The sequence below is a fragment of the Castanea sativa genome, chromosome 3 (genome assembly GCF_040712315.1).
Source record: "Castanea sativa cultivar Marrone di Chiusa Pesio chromosome 3, ASM4071231v1".
Classification (NCBI taxonomy): domain Eukaryota; kingdom Viridiplantae; phylum Streptophyta; class Magnoliopsida; order Fagales; family Fagaceae; genus Castanea; species Castanea sativa.
The window spans coordinates 14,939,972-14,955,826 of record NC_134015.1 but is presented as its reverse complement, the minus strand read 5'-3'; the positions used below and the strand labels follow the sequence as shown (position 1 = coordinate 14,955,826).

General features: G+C 37.5%; 2 protein-coding genes and 1 pseudogene across 2 annotated transcripts; all 3 read right to left on the bottom strand.

Annotated features, from left to right (window-relative positions):
• Positions 1 to 2,236: 2,236 nt before the first annotated feature.
• On the bottom strand, positions 2,237 to 2,899 carry LOC142628563 (uncharacterized). Its single transcript, XM_075802636.1, has one exon. It carries the CDS (start codon positions 2,897 to 2,899, stop codon positions 2,237 to 2,239), a length of 663 nt encoding a protein of 220 aa, XP_075658751.1.
• Positions 2,900 to 3,271: 372 nt separating this feature from the next.
• LOC142628562 (putative mitochondrial protein AtMg00310) lies at positions 3,272 to 4,093 on the bottom strand. Its single transcript, XM_075802635.1, has one exon. It carries the CDS (start codon positions 4,091 to 4,093, stop codon positions 3,272 to 3,274), a length of 822 nt encoding a protein of 273 aa, XP_075658750.1.
• A 9,868-nt stretch (positions 4,094 to 13,961) lies between these two features.
• LOC142627178 (large ribosomal subunit protein uL14mz-like) lies at positions 13,962 to 14,544 on the bottom strand (annotated as a pseudogene).
• Positions 14,545 to 15,855: the final 1,311 nt, after the last annotated feature.

The window sequence follows — 15,855 nt, the reverse complement described above, 5'->3', positions numbered from 1 at the left end:
TCAGTTGTTATTATGAGAAGAATTTCAAATAGTTAGTACAAGTTTTCTCTCTCAATCTTTCTCTCTTTGTTTCTCTCCTTTCCTTTATTTTCTCTTACTTTCTCTCACTTTCTATCTTTAAGTTTCTCAGATACAATCCTGCCTTCTCTGCTAGTAACGTTTTCTTGATTTGTTAAATCGGTCTTGTTATTGAAAATTTCTTCATGGTATTAGAGCCATCCACTGCTGTTGCTCAAACTTCAACAATGGCAGCTTCAATCTTCAACCTTTGCTTCATCTTCAACCTCTGTCGTGGCCTCTGTACAGGCCTTTCTTCAACATTCCCCCTCAAACTGATTGGAGAGGAATCAACCAGAAGTTTGGCATGATGAAACTGGAAAAAAAAAAAAAAAAAAGGAGCAGGAAGAGACTTGGTGAAAATATCAACAAAATTATCTTCGCTAGAGATAAACACAATTTTCAATTGCTTGCGCAGGACCTTCTCACGAGTGAAATGGTAATCAATCTCAAGATGCTTTGTCTGCAAATCCTGTTTTCCACTCTCGCACCAAACATCTTAAGGTTGATTACCATTTCACTTGTGAGAAGGTCCTACTCAAGCAATTGAAAATTGGGTTTATCTCTGCAAGGATAATTTTGCTAATATTTTCACCAAGTCTCTTCCTGCTCCTCTTTTTTTCAATTTCATCGTGCCAAACTTTTGGTTGATTCCTCTCCCATCAGTTTGAGGGGGGATGTTGAAGACAAACTTGTATAGAGGCCACGATAGAGGTTGAAGATTTCTGAGGATCAAAACGACAGTGTTTAGTATTGCACTAAACACATCGTTTCATTAAAAGGAAAGGTATTGCTATAAACGCATCGTTTCATTAAAAGGAGCGTTAGTAGTGAAACGGGTCGTTTTACTCAATTCAAAGAGCAAGTGGTTGGCGCGAAATTCAGTTAAAGCCACTGAATAGAATTCCCTAGATTTATGGGCTTAGATCCGTATAATGTGGAAGATTAATTAAGTAGTTATGATTATTGTATACTATAAATACAGAGCATCAAGCTCAATTGTTATTTTGAGAAGAATTTCAGATAGTTAGTACAAGTTTTTTCTCTCAATCTTTCTCTCTTCGTTTCTCTCCTTTCCTTTCTTTTCTCTTACTTTCTATCACTTTCTCACACTTTCTATCTTTAAGTTTCTTAGATACTGTAGAGTTATTTAGACCCCTTAAACACACAATTAGATTAACCTAGTTAACAAGCCAAGTTATTACCAGTTCAAATTATGCAGATCTAGGTTAACACAATCATATAATCATATCAATGTAAAGTGCGGAATATAAAAACACAAAGATATGATGACCCAGGAAAACCAAACCGGTAAAAACCTGGGGAGGATTTAACCTAGCTATCCTCAAGGTAAAACCGAATCCACTATGAAAGAATCAAAGTTTGTACAATAGCGACTTAGACCACTAACATCCTATTGCTACCCACCAGTAGAAAACTTACTGACACGACCACGTGCAAGCTCCGAGACTACGGATTCCTTCTTTCTTGGATTCTCCAGCAAGTATAAGTACTCCCGCTTGTGTATCGTTAAGCTCTTATGGCAGAAACTGAATGATCATCAAGTTCTTGAAGAAATCTCCTTCTTGATAATCCTAAGCTTGTGTGAAGGCAAGCACCTCTCAGATCTCACAAGAGATTCACATAAACAGCAATATTAGCAACCTCAAAAACGTGGCTAGAGTTTGCCTTTTATATCTAGGGCAAAACATAAAACCCTACACATCATATAGGCTTAGGGCTGAGTTGGAAATTCTGTAGAAAAAACAATATGCACGACTTTTGATCGGTCGAGTCTAATTCTCGATCGATCGAGCCAAGCAGAAATGCACAGTAACTTCTGCAGTTAACTCGATTCCAACTTTACATGAATGACATACTTTGAACAAGTCTAAAACAAGACTAAACACCTGTTTTGATCATGGTTTGCCAACAATACACATTAGAGTTCTAATACATTAGTTCCTAAGTACATAGAACCTAACAAATACAATCTTGCCTTCATTGCTAGTAATGTTTTCTTGATTTGTTAAATCAGTCTTGTTATTGAAAATTTCTTCAAATTCATCATCACCAACTTTAGTTTGGACGGTGAAATATTTTTCATGTGTTATGTGTTTGCATATTAGGGACAATAGGTTTTTTTTTTTTTGATAAACGACATATTCATTCAAAGAAACTAAAGAGAAAAACAAGAGGCGACATCTCCCTTACAAATTGACTCAATGGAAGGTGGGAGATTACCATTAGAAAAACAAAATGGGTGGGATGATTTCAAAGCGAATCTTGCAGCTTCATGGGCTGCAGAATTGCTGTTTCTTAACCCAGCAAAAGGTACAAGACGAAAAAAAGAAGACAAGTTACGAATATTGCTGTTGAGAGTGTCTAGAATCCAATTAGAGGCCCGCTCAGGATGGTTCAACGCATCGAAGTGCGTTTTTGCGTCTCTCTCAAAAATGACTGATCTCCAATGTTGTTGGGTTACGAGTTGGACTGCCCACAGTAAGGCTGATGCCTCTGCTTGCAATGGGGGACAGAGATGGTGGACTTTGCCCCAAATGAATAACACATCTCCCTTGTAATTCCAAGCTACCACAGCTAAGGCAGATTTGGAAGAGTCAAGAGCAGCAACCACATTACTTTTGATGTGATCTGTAGGGGGAGGAATCCAAGTGGGAGGGTCTGTTGTTGCTAGATTGGGATGGATGAGAAGGGAGTATACCTTTGATAACTCGTGAAACTTCGCATTAACATTCATCTTGGCCTTGGACAAAATGGGTTGATAATGTTGAACAAGCTTAAGGTTTCTTGCCTTCCAGATCTCCTCAATAATAAGGGCCATATTTAGGGATATGGTCCATCGCTCATTTGTTGGAACAGGGGCATTTGGAGGATTTAAGATCATCTTCAGAATGTCCTCTCTTGAATTTAGCAAGTCAGAATTGATCCTTAGACCCCAACCAAAAGTTGCCCATATGGCTCTGGTGAAGTGACACTCAAAGAATAGGATACTGCTTCTCTCAACTTCCACATTACAAAGAATGCAAGATGGATCAATATGTTGGATTCTTCGCTGAATGTTCTCTCTTGTGGGAATGGCATTGGCTCTAATCCTCCATAACAGCACTTTAAGACGCTCTAGGAGCCTAGCTTTCCACCAATTTTTCCAGTGGGAAATGTCTTGATTGCTGCTACTTGAATGGGTGAACGCCACTCAATGAACTGATCTAACAAAGAAGGCTCCTTTAGAATCAGGCAACCAAATGAGCTTGTCTTGCCTAGGGGAGTGTGGGATAGGTATGGTAAGGATGGCTTGAGCAGCCACTGATTCAAAGACTTCTTTTACCATATCTTCATTCCATGCATTTGAGGTATGATCTAATAGATGATGAGCTTTGATGGGGAGCTGATAGTAGTCTTCAATTCTCGGCGTTGGTTTAAAGTCTTCGATCCAAGGCACCCAAGGATTAGCCCATACATCGATAAATTTGCCATCTTCCAAAAGGAAACATGCTCCCTTTTCAATCAAAATCTTAGCTCTTTCAATTGCTTTCCAGGTGGGGGAGGATGATTTTCTCGAATTTGCTCTAAGCCAATCTTCTTTGACTTTATACTTCGCTCTCAAAACCTCCATATAGATGCTTTGATTACCAGAGGCAACCATCCATGATAACTTAGCTAGAAGTGTAGCATTAACTTCTCTAGTTTTTTTGAAGCCGAGACCTCCTGCACATTTGGGTTTACACAACTTGTCCCACTTTTTCCAGGAAGAAAATCTTCCTTCTTTCGATTTAGGTTTCCACCAGAACCTTCTAGAGAAAGCATCAAGTTTGTCACAAAGTTTGGCAAGGATGCTAAAGGAGGACAAAGGGTAGTTGGGAATGGTCTGAGTTAAAGAGTTTATAAAAGTGCATCTACCTGCCCAGGAGAGGCATCTACTTCTCCATCCTGAGAGTTTTGCTTCCACTTTGTCTAACAAAAACTTGAAATCTTCGGATGGTGATCTGGACAAGAACATTGGTGCTCCAAGGTACATTGCATCTTTTTTAAGACTCTTCATATGGAAGATTTGCTTTATGGCTCTTATACTGCACGGTCCAGTGTGCTTTGAAAAGAAAATTCCAGATTTTCCTCTATTTATACTCTATCCAGACCAACTACAATATTTTTCCAGGCAGTCAGAAATCCTTTAAGCATCATTTCTTGTTGCTTTAGAGAAAAGGACTATATCATCCGCATACATGACGTGCTTGAGGGTAGGTCCTCTAGCACAAGGTTTAGCTCCGCTAATATTGCTAGTGCTTAGCTCTATATCCAACATCCTTGATAAAACTTCTTGTCCTAGAATAAACAGGCACGGTGAGAGTGGGTCAAAATCCAACTAAAGAGGACAAAGTTGAACCCCAAGTTTTTAAGAATAGCATGGATGAACTTCCAATTAAATCGGTCGTATGCTTTCAGGAGACCAAGCTTGATGGCCATGAATCTAGATTTGACCTTCCTAGTTTTAAAACTATGCAAAAGCTCATGCACAATAACCTGGTTTTCAGCAATCCATCTGCCCGGTATAAAGGCCGATTGACAAGGAGAGATGGTCTTGTGGAGGAGAGGTCTTAGCTTTGCAACAAGAAGTTTGGAGATGACTTTGTAAACTACATTGTAGAGGCTTATATGCCGAAAGCTATTCATTGATGTTGGGTTGGTCGTTTTTGGGATGAGAACAATGAGAGAGCTATTAGCTTCTCTATGCAAACAACCATCTGTGAAGAATGACAAGACCGCGTTCGTGATTGCATCCACGACCGTGGGCCAAAATTCCTTATAGAACAAGGCAGGGAACCCGTTGGGACCGAGAGCTTTTAAGTCCTGCATCAGGAAAAGAGTTTCTTTAATCTCTTCTCAAGATGGGATTTTCTTCAGCAATGAGTTTTCCTCCTCGGAGATACAGCTGGTCATAAGGTTGTCGAGTTTTTCTGGAAAGGACACATTCTCCTCAGAGAACAGGCTTTTGAAGGATGAGACAAAGAGATGCCTAATTTGATTTGAGCTCATAATCTAGTGGCCTTCCTCTGACTTGATGGCATCGATATTGTTCCTCCTTCTCCTTATAATGGTAGAAAGATGGAAGAATTTTGTGTTTCTATCTCCTTCTTTCAGCCAGAGCTCATGTGATTTTTGCTTCCACATGATTTCGCTTCTAAATAGCCATTCTGACAACTCTATTTGGAGTTCTTCCTCAATTCTACCATTGTTCTCCAAGGGCGGCCTATTTTGAACTTCGGTGATCTTTTCCATAAGAAGGTTTATCCTAACTTGGCAGTGCCCAAACACCTCTTTATTCCACTTCTAAAGTGCTTTTCTAGTGTTGGCCTGCTTTTATATAGCTTTGTAAAAGCTAGACCTCTAGCTTCCTCATTCCATGCCTTTTCCACTATTGAGTTGCATCCATTGTCCCTGATCCAAGCAGCTTCAAACCTGAACGGTCTGTGGGCAAAGCTATCTTTTGGATTGGTATTTAACAGTATTGGGGTGTGGTCTGATTTTAAGGCTCCCAAGTGAGTCACATCAGCTTTAGGGAATGCTAGGCGCCATGATATGCTAGCAATGCCTCTATCCAACCTTCTTTTGATAGTGGAGCTTCCCCATCTACCTCTAGCCCATGTAAAAGAATTACTAGAAAAACCCAGGTCAATAGCTCTAAACTCGAAGATTAGCTCTTTGAGATAATTGGTGGCCGAGGAGCCTCCGCATCTTTTACCTCCAAGTGTCTCTTTATCATTCTTGGTGAATTTGAAGTCACCAATGCAGACCCAAGGACATTGACAGGAATTGAGGAGCGCCATAAGATTCTCCCAAGCTTTTTGTTTCTTGACTGGGTAGGGAGGGTCGTAGAAACCCACCATAATCCAATCACAAAAGGCATCAGACACTTTGATTGCAATAAGATTTTTATTTTATTCCACTTGGTGGATCGATAAACCAGATTTCCACATGACACAAATACCACCTTGCAGAACCTTTAGCCTCAACAACACACATATCAGAAAACTTTATTGATTTCAACACATCCTTCATCCTAGAAACAGAGGCTTTGGTTTCACTAAGAAAAATAATATCTGGGCTATTCCCTTTTATTTGAGCCTTAAGGGCTTTTACTGTCGCAACGTTACAAATGCCACAATAGTTCCAGCCTAGGATTTTCATGGGGAGGTTGGAGGCTTGATTAGACATGGAAAAATGGGTCAGAATTTTCTGACCCAACCTGACTCGAGCCTGATTTTTTGACCCGAAGTAAAAATGGGTTGACCCGTGACCCAACCCATGTTTTTTGCGAGTCAATCCAACCTAAACCCGAACTTTTTTTTTAACTTTTTTTTGTGGTAAAAAAATAGTAAAATTAAGACAATATTGGTTTAATTGTTTGTTGTGAGCTTGAAGGAAACAATTGGTACATTTACATAGCTGCATGCAAATTAATTAAAAGATGAATGATTGAGCATTCTGGAGTGAGTAAAGATTTTTAGATATGAAATAGTAAAGTAAATGCCAAGATAATCTGGTTACAATAGAGTTAAAAACATAAATTTAAAATTATAGACATATATGAGAAACATTCACAAGTATGAAAATAGTGAAGCCAAAGTGTCAAATTAGTATAAATACTGAATGCTTAGACCTATTTTTTAACAATTTATGTCCAAAATAAACGACTTTTCAAAATAAATTATGATATTTCCTAGAGTGTGTATTGCTTAACAATGATATGATATTCATAAAAGAAACCATGTATAAATAAGTAAACAATCAAACTTTAATGTATATCTCAAATTGAAATAGAGTGCCAACTACAATTGATAATAGATTATAAAATTAATTTTCAAGATTGTAAATTTCTTATATGTTTTTATTCTTTATCAAATGAGTTATCCAATAAGTCATTTGTAATTTTATTTTATATTTTGGAATGTTAATATTGTGTAGAAATAAAACTTGTGTATTTGTTTTACTTATCCTTGTATTATTTTGTTTTAGATAGCAATGTTAGGATTTGTATAATTTTAAAATTATTGAATAAGTATTAATAAGTTTAACTGAGTTCATTCTTGATATAAGTGGTTAATTCAAAGTAATGCAATTTACATCAAGTAATTTGTTGCATAACTTTCCAAATGGCAAATACATGTTGTTTTCTTTATAAAAAAAAAAATTCATGTGAAAAATACGGGTCAACCTGACCCGTAATCTGATTGACCCGAACTCGTTTTTAACCCGCTTAAATTGACCCATTTTTTACCTGCAACCCATTTGGCCCGACCCGACCCATTCCTTTGCCATGTCTAGGCTTGATAAGGCCCACCTCCTCAGCCATAACAATAGTAACAGAGCATAATTTAGCAATGGTGTTAGTATCAGGTGGGGATATATCAAATTCAAAAGGTTCACCTTGGCGTGCTGAGTTGCACTGAATTGATGAAATGAGCTCACCTCGGGGTACAGAGTTGCTTAGAATTAATGAATTAAGCCTTTCCTCTAGACTTAATTGATCCACTCTAGCATTGGGGGTGAAGGTGACTATCTTAGGATCGTAGCAATCCGCTTCAGGAGCGTGAACAATGAATTTGATTCTTTTGGCGAATTTATCAAGCTCTTGCTTTAAGACTTTTCTTTTGTGGGTGGGAATCGGGTTAGAGGTTTCTTCCTGGGTGTTTTGTGGTAGTATGGCTTGGGATGTTAGAGAGGTGTTAGGGTTCTTTCTTTGAGATTGTGGCGATGGGGGTTGGGATAAGGTTGATTGGAATGAGAGCTGGATTAGATTGGCTTCGTTATCAGGATGTGTTTCACTGTTGGGTGGTAAGGTAGGTTCTGGGTTGCTCACTTGTGGGCCGAAACTAGGGGGGAAAGTTGGGCTTGGATCATCTCTGTGGGTAGTGACAGGTGGTAAAAATTGGTCTTTTGGGTCCGTATATGGATCAGAGGGGATAAGGGAGGATTTTTTTACATGTATGGATGAGACAGCCAGCTGGTGCGATGTGAACCCCTCGGGTGTAGCTTCCTCTTGGTTTGTGGTTTGGTATAGCTCTATCCTGATGGTACTATGCTCCTGAGGTACACTGTTATGGTAGGGAATGTGTGCCTCAACCTGGTTTGTTGACGTGGCTTGATGAGTTGGCTGAACCGTGGGGATCTCAACCGCATTTGAAAATTTTCAGTAGGGGTTACTGGTTGAGCAAGGTGGTCAGGTTTGTGGAATAACTCCGATGAAGTGGTATTGTTTTCTGCTCTCAGCCATGGCCCTGAGGCAATGAGCCCATGACCAAACGGGTTACGAATTAAGAAAATTTTACCTTGGCAAAAATGAGTCTCATGACCAATCAACACATAACGGTAACACACGTCTGCTAATTTTTCGTATCTTAAACTAATCCAGAGATGAGGAAGGTTGTTTCTAGGCAAGAAAATACCTGGTACGAGAGGTCGTCGTATGTCAATTTCTATTTGGATACGTATGAACCTTTTCTAGCCACCACCTCCTTTTCCGGCTAAGTCCACCTCGATGACCTTTCCAGCTCTTTTACCCAGCAAGCGGAGGTTGTTTGGTGATCTCCAAAGTCAGGGAACCCATGTACCTGAACCCAAAACATAGAAGAAGAGAATGAGATCTCTTGCCGCGTCAGGGAAGGATTCCACTGCTTTAGAACTAGATATCCTCCTCCGATAGACCAGGATCTTCTGCGAAAGGCATTGGCCATGTCCACTTCATGTTGGAAATGGAATATAAAAACATTGTTCTCAAGCCAACTCACTCGGATCTTAAAAACTGGTCTCCATGCTCTGTTTACCACATATGATACTATGGATAAGGGGATATTTGGCTTCTAGCATAGTAAAGGGGGGCAATATAGTAAGTTAACACATGTTTGAAATGTTTCAGCAAACTAGCATCTTGAGTTTCTAAAACTCGAGTTCTATTTAAAACTCGAGTCTCAAAGACTCGATTTTTACTTGATGACTTAGATAGAAAATGCCACATAGATCTCGAGTCAGGAGGACTCGAGTTTTACCAAATCAAAATCGAGTCTCTAAGCCTCGATTTTCTTAGGCAAAAACATTTTTGACACAGCTTTCGGATGATGAGGTTTTAAAGCAAATTCCAGACAAGGAACTTAGAGAAAAAACATCATCACAGAACCCAGAGAAGAAAAAACATCATCAAACAACGAATTCATCAACAAACCCAGAGAAGAAAAACATCATCAAACCAAGTCTCTAAGACTCGATTTTGGAGAAGAACAATCCACGATTTGGAGCTCTGAAGAATAGAGGAAGATGCACGATCGGGGTCAGAACAGAGGAAGATGCACGATCTGGGTCAGAACAGAGGAAGAACGAATAGAGGAAGAACAAATCTGGGTGGGCCGATCTGGGTGAGCCGATCTGCAGTGAGAGAGCTGAGTAAGGTGATCATATTCCAGAACACTTAAGCGTCTGTCGATGGGTTTCTACCGCTGATGAGATGCGCTTGTCTCCGGTAAAGTGAGATGCGCTTGTCTTAGGTTTGGGGTTTGTATGTTTGTGTGTGAAGGAGAGTTCTCATGTTCTGGAGTCTGGACGGCTAATATGATCACAAATTGAGTATTAGAAACTCGATTTCAACGTGGCTCCACGTGGAAAAAAGTCCATGTCAGATGCTTGTAGTTTAGGATCTCGAGTATTAGAAACTCAATTTCTACTCGGAACTCGAGTTTTTAAAACTCGAGATGCTACTTTTCCATTTTGTTCTGAAACTGGGCAACTAACGAAATTCTTAGCAATTTAATGTTAAATGAAAAAAAATTCCTATGGATAAACCTACAGGTTTATATGTAATGAGCTTTCCTAGTAAAGCCCATGAGGATGTGTTATTGTTATCTTGGTTTGGAGGGAGCTCTAGGCAGGCGTCTATCCATGTGATGTTCTCAGTCCGAGCAATGAGGTCTGAGACCTCTATTGTAGCACGAGGAGGCAAAACCCAGGGTAGGTAGGCTAATCTAGGACGAAGCAAGACAGAGTAAAGTGTAAGCAAAGGGTAGCAACAGAAAGAGGAAAAAAACTAGGGTGCTATTGGACAACTACTGATAGGCAAATCAGCTAGATGTCAGTGTATGTTTTCGGGAAAAGGATAAGAATTAAGGGTGCTATGGAGAGAGCACGGAAAAGAAAGATTCATAAGGTTATAGAGAATAGACTTAGTACTCTATTGTCCTCTAGGGACAATAGGTTAGTCTAGATGAAGAGAAGTATATTTCCATTTGTTGTGTTGTGTTTGCATATTAGGAATAGGGACAATAGTTTAAGGCTAGGTGAAGAGAAGTTCAAGATGCAAACGTGTTGCCTTTCTTGACTTTTCATTTTGCCAATTTTTCTAACTTTTAGTGCAGTTTTATTTTCACTAGTCGTTAACCCGTGTGATGCATGAGATTCATTGAAAAAGACAATGATGCAATTATCTATTGGATAGTGACTTTCTTTGAATATGATGTTTGCTTCAAAATCACTTAACACAGTACTTCAACAATCTTACATTATAAGTATATCTAACATGACCACAATCATCAATTTGCATATTTTAGAAAGTAACGTGCAACATAAACTTGACATCACACATAATGTTCATAAATTACTGTTAAGAAAATTCTAGTGCACCTATGTTCATAAGAAACTTACCATGATACATACTGTTTTTTTAGGCAACCAATCATGGGTAGGGGGCCACACAAGCAAATCCACCCACCAAGTAATTCATTACATTATAATATGTTAGGGATATTATACAAAATAATAATGGAAGAACCAGGTTAACACAAAAGAAAAATAGAAAATAGATAACTTGGAGACATAATATCATTTTCCTTAGACAATATTTGCCCCCCCCCCCCCCCCCACACTATTATTGTTAAAGGGTTATCGCAAATTTTTCCCCAGGATACAACCAAGATGTTGGGTTCTATAGATAGCAATTCTAGAGAATGACCACAGGATTTCTTGTGTTTCTCTCTAACTTACTATTTTTCAAGTGAACATAAGCCTCTATTTATACTCATAGGGTTATATTTCATCAAAAGGCATATATGGAGAGTTAAAATGTTTCATAAAACCATTCACAAGGCTTGAAACCCCTTCAAACTCTCTGAACAGTCACCAGAAAAATCTGCAGAAAAATCCTGTTTCACGATTTTCAATCGATCAAAAGTTACTTTCAATCGATCGAGTGCTCTTTTCAATCGGTTGAACAAGTATCGAGCAGCGATCAAGACATCCATAGACTCCAAGATTTTTTCTTTACTATTTCGATCGATCAAGCCAAAGCTTCGATTGATCGAAAATGCTGTATTTCGAATTTTCACTTAGAAAATTCCAGAACTTGAAGTTTAACTTTATGAAACAATATTCTCCAAACTCAAACATCATTATTACAACCAATCCATGTGTATACCTATATATACAACATAATAAACAAAAATTTTATCTCTCATAACTAAAAAGCAATGCTACATTCTGTTTTCGAATCAATAATTGTAGTGCTGGAAATCATGATGCAAGTGAGCAGAGAATGAAAAACCTTGTAAAATATTTGTCATGGTAAGAACGTGGAAACACATACTTACAAAGATGCCCTTAAATCAATGTCATAACTGTGAAGCTAAAATTTTCTTGACAATGACTTATGAACAATTACGTAGCATAAGACATATACTTATCTTCTTAAACATATTACTTATTAGTGAAGTATTTCATTTTACCCATAAACAAAAAATAAATCATTAAGCAAATTTTTTTCCAAAATCAACCACATAGATAACAAATACTCACAGAGCTCTAGAAATATTGTTTGAGAGCTTCTCAAAATCATCAAAGAAAATAGAAAATCAACCACAAAATCTGGATTGTTCTCATTTTGTAGTAGTTTCTGAAGTTGTTTAAACTGGTCATCCAAATATCTTTTTTTATCACCAAAACCCATAATTATAATTCCTCTACCAATCCAAAATGAATTCATTAATAGACTAGTACAAATTTTGTTTAATTCAGTGGAAAATAGGCTAGTTTTCGAGGAAAGTAACAAAACCAGACAAATACAACATAAATATCCTTTCAAAAATAACAAATCCCAGGGGAAAAAGAAACATTCCTAAAAAACAAATAAATGCTTAAAGAGAACAAAGTCCACCTAGAGTAGAGATCCACTTCACACCCAATTTTTGAACAATCTCTCAAAAGCAATTATAACCCCAACAAAAAAGATTGCCTCATCCAGATAAGCAGTGTTTCAGCTACTATCTCTGGAATTAAGTCATAACATCGATGGTGGCTTCTCTTTCTCAATAGTGTGAGCTTTTATCACTCAGCAAGACTAACCCACAAAACAAAGTGCTAGATTGAAGCAAATCTTATTATAATCTCAATGGTTAGAAAGGGTTTTGACTAAATAGTTACAATATGCATAATCTCTAGAATCAGAGATAATTCAATAAAATTTTAATCATATAAACCCTTAAACCCTGTAATTTACAAAAGTAATGCAAGCTGAAAATTAAAAATTAGATATAAAGCATAAGTTTGAGGATTGGCCTTTGGCATATACATTTTGAACATGGCTTGCAAAAGATTGGCCTTATAAAGTTTGCTTGCTATTGGGGTTAGGTGAAAATGGCCAAATACCACCATTTTGCAAAATTTGTAGCAAAAAAACACTGTTTTGGAACTTATTAGTGATCTACCACTTTTCTGGTACTCGAGCTCTACAAACCCGAGTCCTGCCACTGTGGCACCATCTGACATGGCATTTGGGCATTAAAAAATGCCACTTGGTACTCGAGTTTATTGGACTCGAGTAATGTATTAATGTGGTACCCGGGTCCATTAAACCCGAGTATCAATCTGTATGTGAGACCCCAATTTCTTAAGTGCAAAAATCATGTCGATTGATACTCGAGTCCATGAAACTCGAGTACTGTGTTAACAGTACCCGAGTCCATTAAACTCAAGTATCAATCTATATGTGAGGACCCGATTTCTTGAGTGGAAAAATCATGTCAATTGATACTCGAGTCCATGAAACTCGAGTATCAATCTGTATGGGAGGCCCCATTCAAGCCTTCTTCATTTTGTTTTACCTAGTTGTTTTATTCTATTGCTCTCTCACTATTTCTCTACTGGGGACTGGCTAATGGCAGCAATCAGCTAGTATAGTATAACATATGGAGATTATGTTTTGTACTTTGGATAACATTTTGGCACCTCAAAGTACAAATGTACACAAATTGGTATCTAAGCAGTTCCTTGCAACAATGGGACTTCTTGATCCAATTAATAATAGGTAGGCTCTTAGAGTAGAGTTTGAAACGTCTTTGAAGGCTTCATTGACATCGGTTGCCTGTAATACCAAAGTTTCAAGAAATGGAAGATTAACCAGATTGAGGAATGGAAGATTATACATCTTCAAGTTTGGCAAAAACAAATGTTTCTACTGCAACACAGCTGTTTAATTTCAAGTTGTCCTTGTATTTAAAGGAGGTAGGGAAATAAAACAAAACAAAACAAAAAATGAGAAAAAAATAGTGATTTTCATGGTGTTCCAGCATTGTATTTGTACCCATTGATGAACCGAAATATTGACAATTAGTCATCAGTTGAGAGAGTCATAGCCTAATGTAGTTGGAAATCACATTTTGATGGGATGCAGAATCAGCCATTATTGATTGTTTATGATACACTACACAAGAATATGTCTCTTGGATATTTACTCACTACTCCAAAGTTGATGGGATGCAAAATCAGCCTTTCTCCTCATTAATAATTGCAGATAAGTTTAGGCAAATTTCAAGAGTCCAACCAAAAGAATATGCTAGATTTATCCAAAATTATGCCTATGTTAACAATCCTGCACTTGGGAGTCTAGTGTACTCCATTCTTCATGCAATATGCTCAGCCAAAGTAAGAATCTTGACATGCTTTTTCTTCCTCAGCTCATGAGGGACAGGCCCAAAAACTCTGGTGCCACAGCATTATCATCAAACTTCACCTCCCTGCCATCGCAACGACCACGTTACATAGCAGCACGCACAACCACACCATACACAACCTTTTCTTTCTTGACTTTTCCATTTGGATGGGCTTCCTTGACTGATGCAACTATTGTATCTCCAAATCTTGCACATTTCTTCCCCTTCAAAGCTCCTTCAAAGCTTGTATGCACATCACCTTTTTTGCCCCTGAGTTGTCCACAACTTTGAGAACAGTCCTCATCTGAATGAAAGTCCTTCATTGCTATAAAATTGCAAAGAGAAAGATTAAGTTGATTAAGGTAAGAACAATGGACCTCCAACAATAGATCTTAGCAAAATGGACTTCTTAACCCTTTGCCAAAATCATATGAACTGCTCCACAAAAAGGTGTTATGAGCCTTTGTTCTTTCAAATAGAACGTATAATAGCTTCCTTCCAGCATTTTAAGGGAGATAGTTAAAGCAATTCTTCCTTTCAACGCATAGAATGGTGCTAATTGGTCTCTAAACAAGTCAACTTGATAACCAACCTATATTCTATATTCTCTTAAAACTAAGTTGTACATGGTAAATAGATTAGGTATAATAAAAAAGAAACATGCACACACAAAAACACACACAGAGCAGACATTTAGATATGGCCCAACATTACCTAGCTACTACTAGAAGTAGCCCTAAAACGAACAAAAGTCTAGCATAGGCTTTTATATTTATAAAAGTTCACCTTATCCACACACACACGCACACAAAAATGAAACAGAACATAAAACAATCTAATCTTAAATTGGAGAAAAGAACACTCACTACTAAACTACTGTTGGATCAGCAGTCCAAAAATATTAGTTAAAAAGATGGATAATCTAAAATGTGTAAATCCGTGCACATGTATTCATGTAGCCCACAAGTTATTTTAGGTAGCTTGTATTGAAAAAATAAATCTTCAACCTATTTCAGTAATACACATTAAACAGCAAAAACATCAACCATGACATCAAATTGTAGACAACAGATGTGTGCATATATTGAAAAAATAATATATCTTCAACCTATTTCAGTAATACACATTAATGTTTAAACAGCAAGAACATCAACCACAGTATCAAATTCTAGGCAACTAGTTTTTAATATCATCATTACTGAATCAGCCAGGCATCAAACCTTCACAAGCAAAGAAATCATTATAATAGAAGTAGTAAACTGACTAATTGGTTGTGAGCATAAAAATTTGACACCATTAATTAGCAATGTACTTGAATGGTAGGGTACTTGAAGATGATCATGTTAACATAGGCCAAGTCAAAGTTGACACCGCCGCAATGCCAGGGTACTTAAAGATGATCATGCTAAGGAGAGTGCCTTCACAATTGTAAAATATGCAATCAGAGAAAACTTCTAAGATCCAATAAGTTAAAAGTGGAAAAGTGAAATCATGGCCAACCCACAAATGACCTAACACCCTTCAAAGAAAGAAAAAAAATGAAAAACACTACATAACACATAGGGCAATTACACATTACATTACATTAACCAATTAGTATGCAATTTTTGCGACAAACCAAATGGCAATGTTAATGACTTTTTGTATGCATCCTATAGGGAAAGTAGCTTATAGTATAAATGTCATATTTGGTCCTTCAAATTTTATCCAATTTTTCTTAAGTTTTAAAAATACATAATTGAATGGCATATAGCATGCATTTTGATCTAATGGCATATATCATGCACTTTGTTTCAAGTTGCATTTAGAATGATGC

What these genes read in the sequence shown, in the direction of transcription:
- LOC142628563 (XM_075802636.1), bottom strand. Translation starts at nt 2,899, where the DNA reads ATGGCCCTTATTATTGAGGAGATCTGGAAGGCAAGAAACCTTAAGCTT.
- LOC142628562 (XM_075802635.1), bottom strand. Translation starts at nt 4,093, where the DNA reads ATGTACCTTGGAGCACCAATGTTCTTGTCCAGATCACCATCCGAAGAT.